This window comes from Onychostruthus taczanowskii, unplaced genomic scaffold (assembly GCF_017590055.1).
Source record: "Onychostruthus taczanowskii isolate IOZ18803 unplaced genomic scaffold, ASM1759005v1 scaffold9, whole genome shotgun sequence".
NCBI lineage: Eukaryota > Metazoa > Chordata > Aves > Passeriformes > Passeridae > Onychostruthus > Onychostruthus taczanowskii.
The window spans coordinates 1,201,154-1,214,634 of record NW_024506993.1 but is presented as its reverse complement, the minus strand read 5'-3'; the positions used below and the strand labels follow the sequence as shown (position 1 = coordinate 1,214,634).

Below are 13,481 nucleotides of genomic sequence, written 5' to 3'. Positions count from 1 at the left end.
TGCTGAGGGGATGGGGGGGAATGGCTGCTGCGGGGACGGGGAGAATGGCTGCTGAGGGGACGGGTGGGAATGGCTGCTGAGGGGACCGGGTTAATGAATGTGTGCGCGGGGCTGCCATCGCTCCGTGTGTGCCTCCCTGGGGGTCGGGCTGGGCCCAGCCTCCTCCCGGTGCTGCCCAGCCACGGCACAGCTGGTAATGGCCATAAGCTAAAATACAGCGAGTTCCACCTCTGGATGAATGGTGGAATGGTTTGGGTGGGAAGGAACCTCAAAGGCCACCCAGTGCCACCCCTGCCATGGCAGGGACACCTTCCCCTGTCCCAGGTGCTCCCAGCCCCAGTGTCCAGCCTGGCCTTGGGCACTGCCAGGGATCCAGGGGCAGCCACAGCTGCTCTGGGCACCCTGTGCCAGGGCCTGCCCACCTTCCCAGGGAACAATTTCCTGTTAATATCCGGTATAAACCTATTCCCCTTAAGTTGGAAGGCATTTCCTATTGTCCTGTCACTCCAGTCCCTCTCTGTATTTCTTGTAGTCTCCCTTCAGGTACTGGAATGAACTTTATAGTGGGGCAGGGCTGTGGAACAGCTGCCCAAGGAGTCATGGAGCCTCCCCTTTTGGAGACATTCCAAACCTACCTGGATAGTTCCTGTGTCACCTGCTCCAGGTGACCCTGCCTGCACAGGGGGTTGGACTGGATGATCTGCACAGATCTCTTCCAGCCTTAACAATGGTGTGATTCTGCTCTTCCAGCTCCAACCTGAACATCAATGATGTGCTGGGGAACTACTCCCTGACGCTGATCGACGCGCTGGACACGCTGGCGGTGAGTCCTTGGCATGGGGACACTGCCCTGGCCACCCCAGGGAGTGCCCTGGCTGGGGGAGCTCCCCAAGGCTTGCCCAAGTGGTGCAAACAGCTGGATCATGAGCTAACAGCTGGATCATGAGCTAACAGCTGGATCACGAGCTGACAGCTGGATCATAAACCAGCAGTGTCACGTGGGGTAACAGAATGAGAGTAGTTGGAGGTGTCAGCAGAGATTTCCAGAAGAGACAGAGGAAATTTTGGAGCTCCTCCTCAGGTTTCGGACGAGATCTCTGTGGGTTATGCCAGGGTGGGTGGATTTGAGCTGGAGCTGCTGTGAGTTGCTGAGAGGTCCAGCAGGAGGAGGGTTCATTGTGTGCACAGGAAGAGCTCTGGTTGTTTCACTTGGCAGAGGGGCCTGACTGGCACACAGATCTGTGTGAGGAGTGGTGAAAGGAGGAGGGGAAAACCTGTAAAGCTGCTTCTCAGCTGCATTTCTGATAACACTGGAAGATATTGTGAGATGCAGCTCATTTCTCTGTTTGTGCCAGGGTATGGGGTCATGAGGAAGAGCATTTTCAGAGACCCCAGCAGGTTTCACTGTTCTCATCTGCAGCCAGGGCAGGGTTTGTGCCTTCTGGAGTGTCAGGGCTCGCTGATGTGCTGGAGCCAGGGGGATGTGTATCTCCTCTGGAGCAGAAGGTGGTCTGGGCTCTTTGGGATAGAAAACCCTTCCCTTCTACCCTGGGCTGCAGCAGTGGTGAGGAGCTGCTTGAGCAGGGCAGCTCTGAGCAGAACTGAAAGCAGACATGAGGGAAGTGTTGGGTTTTACTGAGAGAGAAGTTTGGGATCTGTGCTACGTGCCTGGTAATGGTGCTTTCCTGTCCTCCATCACCAGCAGGGCAGTGCTTAACTTCTTTTCTCAAATGTAAAGGTTCTGGTTGCTAAATCTCCTGTGCTTGAGAAGCTGCTGCTCGTAAGCAAGCCTGTTCTGCTCCTCATTGCTCAGATGTTTCCTCACTGGGTCTGGGTAATGGGTGCTTTGGGTAAAAATTTAGGTATCTCCCAGCCTTTTCATGAGCTCAGGAAAGCAGGAACTTGTGTTTTCCTTCCACATTCCTGCTCCCCAGAGCTCAGGCTGAACTTACATCTGTCTCTGGATGCAGTGGAAATCACTTCCTAGGTTAGACCTGTGGGAACAGGCACAAGGGAACTCCTGGATGTGCAGTGCTGAGTCAGGAACCTGAAAGGTTGGACTGGCCTTTGGTCAAATAAACATTGAATCAAACTTCATTGTTCTGCAAGCTGTGTTATGTTTTAAACTGAACTTAACTCCTAAACTGATAGTTCAAGCAGTTGGAATACTCAGTGTGCTAAATCTGACTGCTGGGCTGAGATGTGAACTTGCCATTCTCTTCCCCAACCCTCTTCTGAAGCAACAATTGTACAAACTAGCTTTTTTTTTCTGTAAAAGGTAATGGGAAACTCCTCAGAATTCCAGAAGGCAGTGAAGTTGGTGATTGACACAGTTTCATTTGACAAAGACTCAACAGTCCAAGTTTTTGAGGCAACAATCAGGTATGTGGTGCTGAGTTTGTGTCTTTAAAAGTTAAAGACTTGGAGTGTGTAATTCAAAGTGAAATCATTGATTAGGAGGTCTTTGGCAGGCTTCATTCCCTACATTGTTCCTCAAGTAAGCTGTTTCTTAATCTTCTGTGAAAATATTCCATCCTTTCATATTGGAAACCATTTTAATTGGTCCTGTGTGACCTGGAGCAGTGGGACAGTGGTTGGCTCTGTGCTTGCAGACTCTGCCTGCAGCAGAGACTCAGATCTGTGCCCTGATCAGCAAACCCTGGGACAGCTTTTCCCTGCTCAGTTTTTGTTTCATGGACTTCTGCTCACTTTCACTTTCATTTTAGATGAAAAAGACTCTTCTGTGTTGGAAATGGGTTTAGATACTGTCTGATTTTAAAGGGTGTCTCAAGCAGTGTTTATTCCTGCTTCACTTGGCTAGGCTTTCTTTTTTCTGAGTACTAAGTTAATGTAACACCCTTCCTGCCATTTGCAAGGACAAGGAAGTCTTCACTCCTAAACAGACTTGTTACAAGAACTCTGCATTAGGTAAATTTTGTAGAACCAGGTTTTGGAACTGTGGCTGACAGCAGCATGACTTCCACACGTGTTCACTACTGCTGAGGAAAACCAGGTCGTTTTGTGTAGTGCCTGTAAGGAGCACAAAGTAATAATTCCATCAGACATGACAGCAGTAAGGTGTTTAGGTGAAGAATGAGCTTCAGAACAGACAAAAACCTGAATTTTCCTTTTCCCACAGGGTTTTGGGAAGCCTGCTGTCTGCCCACATCATAATTACAGACACCAAGCAGCCTTTTGGTGACATGACCATTAAGGATTATGACAATGAGCTGCTGCACTTGGCTCATGACCTGGCAGTGAGGCTGCTCCCAGCCTTTGAGAACACCAAAACTGGCATTCCCTATCCTCGGGTGAGTGACACAGCAGCCCTGGGGGAACAGGCTCAAAGCAGAGCTCCACCTGTCCTGCAACTTAAATTTTGTGCCCTTTTATTGAGCCTACCCTGAGTTATTCTGAAATGACACAGGGGAAACTGCCCTGAGTTTTGGTGACGTGGATAATAGAAGTTTCTCCTTCTGCTTAGTAGATGTTTTCCCTGGGCTGATTTTCACTGTGTTTATTGTTCCCTGTGGGTCAGGAGTCATTTGTTCCTGTGCTGGTTGGCTGGAGCATTCCCTGCCCTGTGTCACACAGCAGCAAACAATACTGCCAGTAACAAGGAATACTGTAAAGGCAAGGAGCTGAAAGTGACTCTGTTGGTGACTTGCTGCTAAAACAATTATATTAGAGTAAAACTCTTCTGAAATATTTATCATACTGGGCTTGCAATTTGTAATTTTCCTGAAGACTGCTCAGTGGGTTCTCATTACTCTGGGATTCTTGGATGCTGCAGCCTCTTGTTTTAAGCAGATGCAGTTGGCAAGGAGAAGGATGTCACTACTACTGGAACAATCCTAAACTGCAAAACTATAATTGGCACTTGCCTGGCTGCTCTTAATTTCTGGAGACAGCAGCACTGCTTTTCCTCCAGACCTGCCAGGCTGTAGAAATGTGAATTTGGACTTCTGTTCAGGGCGTGGTAAAGCAGCTGAGGGTACTGGAACTTCCCTTCTGTGCCATGTTCCATGGGGAAGAGGAGGAGCATGCACTGAGGAAGCTCTTGGTTTCACCAGCACAAACTGAGGGGCAGCAAAGAAGGAAAAGCCTGAATGTTTAATGGAAGGCATGAGAAAGTGAAGTTTGCAAGGTTTAGCAAGTAGAAGAGAAAATGAGGCTTGCCCACTTTAGGTTTGATGTTGTAAAGCTGGAAGAATGTCAGGAATTCCACAGGAAAGCTTTCCAAGTGTGCTGGTTTTATGTCTGTGCACATTCCTTGCTGCACAATGTGCACAAACTACCAAAAAGGCTTGTTCCTAAAGGTGAGGGTGCAGCTGTGAGCACAGCTGGCTGAGTGCAGCCTGCCTGTCCCTGTTCACAGGTGAACCTGAAGAAGGGGGTTCCTCCAGACAGCCACAATGAGACCTGCACAGCTGGAGCTGGATCCTTGCTGGTGGAGTTTGGGATCCTCAGCAGGCTGCTTGGGGATTCCACCTTCGAGTGGGTGGCCAGGAGAGCTGTGAAGGCCCTGTGGAGCCTCAGGAGCAATAACACTGGACTGCTGGGTAATGTCTGGGTGCTGCTGTGTTAGCCTGTCTCAGGCTGTGCCATCAGGCCACAGCTCCTTCACGTGTCCTCACCTTTGTCCTTCTGCTCCCTCTGTAGCTCTTCAGTCACGTTCTCCTTGTGTACCCAGGGGTTGTGGTGAACTAATGGCACTTTGGGGCTCTCTGAGAAAAATGGAGTCTCTGAAAGACTCCTTAGGGCACAGGTTTTCAGCTCACATTTTTCACAAAACTGGGGAATGGAACTGAAGGCCCTGATTTGTGTCCCCATTAATATAATTCAGATTGGCAGATGACTAAAAGTACTTAAAATAACTGCATGTGTGTGGGTGTTCCTCAGATGTAACTGTAACACTTCATCTGATGTTAATCTTTGATCCTTCCTTCTTGAGAATTTCTGACCCTGTGATATTCCCAAGTCTTGACTGGATTCTTTCTCTCTGATATACTCAGCAACCTCAGACTAAACCTTTTATTTGTTCTGAAAGGAAATGTTGTGAATATCCAGACTGGTCACTGGGTTGGAAAGCAGAGTGGACTGGGAGCAGGGTCAGATTCGTTCTATGAGTACCTGCTGAAGTCCTACATCCTCTTTGGGGAGAAGGAAGACCTGGAGATGTTCAACGCTGCTTATCAGAACATTCAGAACCACTTGAGGAGAGGGTATGTGATTCATGTCAGCATCAGTTCCTTGAGCACTGAATCCTCCAGCAGGATCTAAAACATCTGTTTATAGTGCTTTGTGTCATGCCCTAGAAAATCTGTTCTCCTTTTTACTGTAAGAAGCAAAATCCCCTTTCCATGGTAGTCTCCTCATTCCTCAGGAACTGATGGGGTGCAGAGAAACTAACCTGTTTCCTGTCCCTTTTATAAATGTTAAGGCTGAGAAAAGTCTGGCACTGCAAAAGAAATTTATTCAATTGGCTGCTTTGTTCTTCTGAAAGCCCGATCTTGCCTAGCATGACTTTTTGGTAGAACATCTGCTGGCTTAGCTCTAAGATAGAATCCCTTTATGAATTACCTTCTCTGAGAGCATGACTATGTTTGGGTTCCTTTGCCAAGGAGCCCAGCACAGCAGGGCAGTGGCTGCTGCCTGGGTGGTGGCAGTGTGCTGTGTCCTGCCCAGCAGAGGCACTGCCCTCTTTGTTCCCTGCAGGAGGGAGGCCTGCAATGAGGGAGAAGGGGACCCTCCCCTCTACGTCAACGTCAACATGTACACGGGCCAGCTGATGAACACCTGGATCGACTCTCTGCAGGCCTTCTTCCCTGGGCTGCAGGTGAGCTTTCCTTCTGGGAAAGGCCAGCTGGAAAGGCCCATCCTAATCCTGGACTTCTGAGCTGAGCTCCCACCTGTGGGTTTGCATCTGGCTGCTCTGATAAGGGTTCAGTTCAGCTCTGCATGAACACAGCAATGTGGGGAGGTCTGGCCTGCTCTCTGCTAGATCTGAGACTTTCAACTTCCCTCTTTTGGCCTCAGCATTTGTATTCTGTGCTGTGAGGCTCTGCTAAAGCTTTTACTGCCAAGAATGAATGGGGGGGTTATTTTCTGTGTGTTTTGTGGGAGAAGAGTTGTTTCAAGTGCCACATTCTCATCTTTGCTGGCCTGCAGCACTAAGTGTGTGCATGTCTGGCTGCTCTCGTGCCCAGGTGTTGATAGGAGATGTGGAAGATGCCATTTGCCTCCATGCCTTCTATTATGCCATATGGAAACGCTATGGGGCTCTCCCAGAGAGGTACAACTGGCAGCTGCAGGCCCCAGATGTTCCCTTCTACCCGCTGAGGCCGGAGCTGGTGGAGTCCACATATCTCCTCTATCAGGTATTTGACTTCCCTGAGCTGCACGTCATGGCTGGGCCAAAAAGCTTTTGTTCAGAAAGTCACTTTATCCCCCCTGACCTCTGGCCAGCTGAATTTTGGCAGCCCTGGAGCTGCCTCTTGTCCTGTGGAGTCTCTGGGCAGGCATTGCAGTGTTGTGCAATGTTGTTGCTCTGCTGTCTGCTTCAAAAACAGCCTTTTTTATAAGGCAGGCAAAAACAACACTAAACAACCTTTTCTAAAAGCTGCTGGCAGATTTTTACAAGGCAGAGACCTGTGACTGCTCTACCGAAATTTTTTGCAGTAAATATAACAGCTTTCCTTGCAATACTGGCCAGGCACAGATACATAAACTGAAATAACTGTCTGCCTACAAGGAAGGGATCAGAGAGTTTGGATTTACTGCAGGTTTTGTAGGATTTGCACTAAAGCAAATGTGAGAAGCTTGCACTGGCTAATCCAAGTCATGCTCCTATAAAGATAAGTTTGCTGTGATACACAAGACTCTGGTGCCAATAGGCCTTTGTTGTGTTATTTTTACAGGATTTCAAAATTGCTGACTCTAACTCTTGTCTGTCTTCCTTATTTAGGCCACAAAGAACCCATTTTACCTTCATGTGGGAATGGATATTCTGCAGAGTTTGGAAAAATATACAAAAGCAAAGTCAGTCTTCAATGTTCTTTTCTTCTCTCAGTGCTATATATCTACATTTTATTATACAAATATTATATAGAATCCAGTCTGCCACATGTAGGTAAACCAGAAAACCCAGCCCTCCTTGAAAGCCACAAGTGATGATTTATTTATTGAGCACTTCTTTCTTTCCCATCTGAAAATGAAATTATAGTCCAGCAGCAACTTTATACCATTGGAATTTTATCAGTGCCTTTCAAAATGCATTGTTGATGATCAGCTGCTAAAAACTGCTGAAAATAATAGTTGGGATTTTTCCTAGGGATCCTGCAAGATTATTTCTCAGCTCATGGTGTTCAGCTGGACTGAGGGATGGCCCCTAAGGCAGATGCTGTTGGGTGTCAGCTTCCAGTTCAAGACAGCAGCAGTGAATCCTGACTTTAATACTGAGTAGCTGAACTTCTTGCAAGGCTCAGGGGGAAGACAGTGAATTTTTATTGCTTATTGTTAATTGACTCATTTTCTAGACAAATGTGTAATGACTGGCCAGGTCAGACATTGCTGGTGAGTGGGGTTCAGGTGATCACTCAGCACCCCAGAACCAATAAGCAGTGAGTCCTTGCACAACACAGTTGTTCCATTTGAACTTCCCCCCTGGCAGCTGGAATGCTCTGGGTGAGGGGATGTTGGAGAGCAGGACAGCAGGAACTGAGCCCAAGCCATGTCCCATGTTGCAGGTGTGGCTATGCCACGTTGCACCACGTGGTGGAGAAGACGAAGGAGGATCGAATGGAGAGCTTTTTTCTCAGTGAAACCTGTAAATATTTGTACCTGGTACGTGTGTGTTCCTCACTGCCAAGGCACTGCACAAAAACGGCACAGGAGGGGGCGGGAGGTTATTAATTATTAATTAGGAACTGGTGGGGTTGGGGGCAGAGCACCACTGATGACAAGCTGCTGGGCTCTGGGGTTTGTGTCTGGGGGTGATTCAGGCTGAGCTCCTTCCCTCTGACCTCACCCCAATCTCTGAGCTGGGGCAGCTGCCCAGGCGTGGTTCCTGAACCTGGAGAGCTGCAGATCTTTGGGAGGAGGCTGGAAAGGAGAGGGAGCAGGACTGGAGGGAGCTGCTGCTCAGCTCTGAGCTAATTGCTGCTTGCAGCCCTCCTGCCTGGGGCAGCCTGTGCTCTCTGCCTGCTGGGCTGTGGCACTCACAGGAGAAGGCATTTGGGCTGACATTGCCTAAGCCCGTGTTCTCAATCTGCTTTAGTGCAGAAAACCAAATAAATCTGTGACTGAGTGGATGCCAGCCTAGAAATGCCTCACAGAGCAGCTTAGAAAAATAAGGGCACTTTAAGTTGTGTGAGAAGTTTTTCTTCTGCTCTCCTCTTCTAACTGCTCAGATCAATCCCTTGCATTAAGACTATTTATTTCCATTTGCTCCAGCATTATTTAGCACTAAAAGGTATTTTTGTGCGATCCTTCAAAGCGTGAGTACCTGTTCCCAACTGCTTGCTACTGGGAGGTGAAGGACGGGGCACACCTACAATGCCTTTCTCTCCCCTCTCTCCTTCAGTTGTTTGATGAAGAGAATCCAGTGCATAAATCTGGGAATAAGTTCATGTTTACTACTGAGGGCCACGTGGTGTCTGTGGACGAGCGTTTCCGGAGCTCGCTGTGGGAGGACATCCTGCCTGCAGGGGAGGACAGCCTCAAAGCCAAACCCTCCGAGCTCAAGGCAGCCAACTTCAGCTCCAACGTAAGCAACACACAGCCTGCTCCTGCTGGGCATGGGCAGGGCAGGCAGGACACACAGAGCCTTTGCTAGTGCTGCTGTAGAGAGTTCCCTTCAGAAATGTCCAACACCTGAGGAGCTCCCCTGAAAGGTGCTTCCAGCAGCAGCATAAATGGGATCACGTGTGGGATGCTGGTGAAGGTGAATCCTGTCCCCTTTGAAGTATTTTGCAGTAATTTTTTTGTTCTTTGTTAATTCCAGTTATTTTTCTCTTCCCCTTTTCTTTGCCCTTAAAATTCTCCAGTGTTGCTGTCACAGGGGCAAAGGCAGAAGCAGAGGGTCGTCTAAACCAAGCTTTGTCTTCCTCAGTGTGGTTTGGGGGGATGGAAAGGGGACCCTTCTTAGCAAGGCCTCAACTGACCCCAGAGCTGTGGCTTCAGTGGCCATCACCAGCCAGAACAGATCTGGTTTTAATCAGAATGGTTTGAGTTGAAAGGACCTCAAAGATCACCTCATTCCACCCCCATGGGCAGGGACACCAGCCACTAGAGCAGTTAAGGACAATTTTTTAAAATATCTCCTGGTAGGTTCTGGTGTAGTTTCTTCCCTCCTCCCCACAAAGCTCCAGAAAAAGAGCATTATTTTAAACGTTCACAGTTGTCATAGTGAAGGAAATCCCAGTTGCACAACAAGCTGTGCTGTGTGTTTGGAAGCTGCAGCCTGCACTGAGGAAACACTTGCTGCTCATTTATGGGATTTGTGCTGCAAGTCTGCACAGAACGAGGGAAAGTTGGAGGGAAAAGTGTTATTGACTACAGTTTTCTGTACTGGGAGGATCTGAAAGGATTGCAGAGGGGATGGCTTGCCTGGGTTTGGATCTGAGTTCTTAAAAAGATGTACATTTTCTCAACAGTGTAACAGAGTCCCTGATGAGAGGAGGTACCTGCTGCCCCTCAAGAGCAACTACATGAGGCAGATCGACAGAATGGTGGGACTGATCTGAGGGGCTCTGCAGGGAACCTGGGGGGAGTTGGCATCCTCTGCAGACACTGCTCCCCCTCAGCTGCTCCCTGCACAGGCTGGGTCCCCCAGGGGTCCCTGGGGTGTGGCCAGCCCCGGACACAAAGGAGATGGAGCTCACTCCTCTGAGCTGGGGTAACCTCCCGTGCCACCTGAACAAACAGCTCTCGTTTCAAGACTTCCTATGAGAAATGTTGTTGCAAATGAAGGCTGAATATATTTTAAAAGGAAAAGAAGGCAAATTGGCCTGTGCCACTTAGCTACCTCTTCGTAGCTGTGTTACAAATGTCCCTCTAGAGCAGGGTCTGGTATTTAATTTGAAACGATCTCGGGGCTTGGGGAACGAGTGGGGAAGTGCAATTTTTTACACCGAGTTGAACTATTGAATTTTTCTGACTAGCAATACACAACCTAAAGGTCTACTCAGGTAGGAACCCACTGGGTTTGCTGAAACAAAACTGCTCTGTGTACTCTTGGAAAGATCACTGCTGGTGGTGTAAGAGCTGCTGGTAGAGTCTGCCATCCCTCACAGCCACAGCTGTGGGAGCCTGTAGCTGCAGAAACCAGTGATCAAACCAATCCAGGTGCCTTTTTGGAAGGGAAGGGGGGAGGGAAAGGGGAATTGCAAAGCCACTCAGGCAGAAGTTCCCAAAGTTTCCTTGTTTGCCAAGTTTCAGTGCCTTTTCAGGAGAGATGCTGCTAAGAGCTGGTGTCACAGTACATGAAGAACAAACTAGTTCACATTCCTGACAGGATTCATGTGTTAGTGCCTTAAGTTCTCTTCCCTGCCAGGGAAAACTGAGCTTCCTTAGGAAGATGGAAAAGTATTTCTGATGAGCTGGTTGCAAAATACAGTGGAACCCAAAGTCACTTAAAAAGAGATGCTTGGAGTTTTTTTTTGAAGATACTGGAAAAATATCTATGAACTTTCAGGAAGAAGGCAGTTAAGGGCTTGAGGGATGACAACAAACTGAGGCCAAAACAACTATTTTAAATATACCAAGTTGGGTTTTTTTCCCAGTGGTTGCTTATATACTTCTAACTTTTAACTACAGTTGAAGTAGTAGAATGTTATTTTTGGGTTAATGACTTTTAAATTGAGGCATAAATACAAGGGCAACTTGGTCTGCTGTATTTTCACCTTCTTACAACAACATTGGTTTTCATAAACCACGTGTTGCAACTCAAAACATTTCTAATAAATATGAAGTTTGTGCTGGAGAGGTTATTGTTGGAATCTTTTAATGTACAGATGCATCTCAGGGACTTTGTTGTAGAATCTTCTATTCCATGATAGTTGAATCTTGTATTCAGGCAAAAAAAAAAAATCATCAAGTCTTCTTAGTCTTATTATGTGTGTTTGAGGGGGTGAAGGGTTGGAGGGGGGAGAGGGAAATAGGTGAAAATTTCCCAAAATATTGCAATAGGATGGGTTGCCTTGGTGTTTGAGGCAGCTGGTGATTCCAGCTCCTGTAGCACTGGCTTTGCCAAAGGTGTTTCTGGAGTGTCTGAGCTGTCTGCTCCGAAGGAAAGCAGGAACTGAAGGAGCTGTGATGCAGAGAGGTGTTGGCAGAGGTTCAGGCCGTGCTGCCAGCACGGGGTGAGAAGGGCAGCAGGATGGGCAGGGGCACTGCTGCCCAGCCAGGGCACAGAGCTCTGGGCTCTCTCACGCTGCTCCTGGGCCAGCTCTGCAGGGAGGAGTGCTGGGGTGGGAGCCCAGCACAGCATCCCACACTGCCTGGGTAAGCCCACGGAGTGCCAGGGTGGGCAGGACAGACAGGACACCAGGACAGACACACCCTGAGTGTAGTGGCGGCTTCGCCTGCTCCAGGTTTGTCCCTGACTCCCAGTTTAGCTCCCTGAATGTGACTCTGGCCACTCAGTGACTGCCTTCTGAACTCCTGAACCCGGGGGAGGACCCCAGCCCAGGATTGTGCACAGAATCCATTCCAGAGCTTGCCAGAGAGAATTCCAGGACCGTGAGGAAGTTGCACAACTGTTCTGCCATTGTGTTTTCCTTGTGAGTGCCAGGAATAGTGAAAGGTGGAGAATGAGAGCAGCCCAGACAGGAATTGCAGCCTTCCAGCCAAACATGGTCAGCTTCCCTTGGGAATTGCTTTGGAATTTCTGCTGCCAGGTGATGTGACAGTCATCTTTCCATAGGAATGCTCTCTATCCTCCCAGAAGCTGCTGGTAAAAGACTTTGTGTTCCTTCAGGAGCCAACTTTTCTTCCTCTTTGTCCTAAAACTGCTTGGATAGGTTTTTACTCTGTAAGGACAGGGCACCTGCTGTGCACTAAAATGAGAGCTTTTGTACAAGGCACTGGCATCAAAATGGAGCTGGTAACAGTGCTGGAATCACTTGCTGAAATAGACTCTTGTATTTCTTGGTATCACGTGCAATATCAGGTTTTCTGAACTGAAAGTGCCATGTATGCTTAATTGTTATTTATCCATGAAGTATTTAACTGAGAACGGGAAACTTGGAAGAGGACCAAATGTGCTTTCATGAAATGTCCTGAATTTTCAACACTTGGCTTGCCTTTTGCAAATCTCCATTAAAAAAATAGTGTGTTTGACTACTTTGATGTGTGTTTGTCCTGCAGGGGATCTCCCTGCACCTTCTGTACTCTGGGATTTCATCTGGTTAGAGCTGGGACAATCCCATCTATCCTTCCTGCAGGAGAACAAACCCACCCCAAAACAACAGCGCTCTTTCTTCTCCCTTGTTCCCCTTTCTCTCCATGAGGGTTTGGGGGCAGCTGAGAGCAGGGATTGGTGTGGGATAACTGAAGTGTGACCTCCCTGCTGGGATTCCCAATCCTTTGTCCAATCAGTCCATGGAAAACCTGGAATTCTGCACCAAGAGCCTTGCTGGGCTGTCTGCAGCCCATGGAGAACAGCCTGGGAAACAGCTCGTGCTGGGTTTGAGAACAGGAACGTGGAAATGAGCTGTCTGACCATCACTTTGATTTGTTGGTTCTCCTTTGCTGCTTTTCCCTCCTGGATTTGTTTTGTGTCTGATTGGCATTATCTCCTGTGCTGTTCCCTGGTTTCAGTCCTGGTGCTGTTGGAGCTGGCAGGATGTTTCTGTGTCTGGACCCACATTCCTGGGAAATGTCTGTTGAACGTCGGTGATGGGGATTTTGCAGCGGTTTTAAAGTTCCTCTGGGTTTTTGGATAATGAGATCTTTGCCTTTTGTTGCATTCAGAACTCTGAGAGTCAATTCTAAGGTGAGTGTAAAGGGGCTGAAATGCTGATTTTGGGGCAAGCACCCCAGCTCTGATGGTTTTTTTCCCTGTGGCTGCACATTTTCCAGTGGAATCTCTGCCCTGAGCTGCTGTTTGCTGTCATTCCTTAGCTTGTGCTGCCTCATTGCTCCCAGAGGGCTGAGCAGCTCTGGCTGGGGCTGAGTGCTTTGCTTGCAGCTTTTCCAGCCCACGTTTAAGAAATTATCTCAAAAAAAAAAAAAAAAAAGCCACTCTGCTTTCCTGGGAGACTGGAGCGGAGTAACACCGCTTGTGATGCAGGATTTAAAATCCGAAGATGGGATTGAAAACTCGCTTTTTTAGGGTGAAATGCGTGGCACTGACTGGGTTTTAGAGCAGGCCAGAGGTGCGTGCTGCTGTAGCTCCGGTTTGCCTCCAGCAGAGCCCTCCCTTGTGCCGCGGTTCGAGGCTTTGGCCGAGCCACCGAAACCTCGGTGTCCCCAGGGCT

General features: G+C 48.4%; 1 protein-coding gene across 1 annotated transcript in view; it reads left to right on the top strand.

Moving 5' to 3' along the window:
- The window catches only part of EDEM1 (ER degradation enhancing alpha-mannosidase like protein 1), an 11,673-nt gene extending 689 nt beyond the window's left edge, over positions 1-10,984 (top strand). Inside the window, 11 exon segments of the mRNA XM_041425832.1 lie at positions 751-823; positions 2,279-2,382; positions 3,140-3,311; positions 4,379-4,562; positions 5,051-5,225; positions 5,719-5,839; positions 6,210-6,380; positions 6,968-7,041; positions 7,749-7,845; positions 8,585-8,767; positions 9,657-10,984. Of these exon segments, the coding sequence (XP_041281766.1) occupies positions 751-823; positions 2,279-2,382; positions 3,140-3,311; positions 4,379-4,562; positions 5,051-5,225; positions 5,719-5,839; positions 6,210-6,380; positions 6,968-7,041; positions 7,749-7,845; positions 8,585-8,767; positions 9,657-9,746 (1,444 nt within the window). The 3' untranslated portion in view covers positions 9,747-10,984.
- The last annotated feature ends 2,497 nt before the right edge of the window (positions 10,985-13,481 follow it).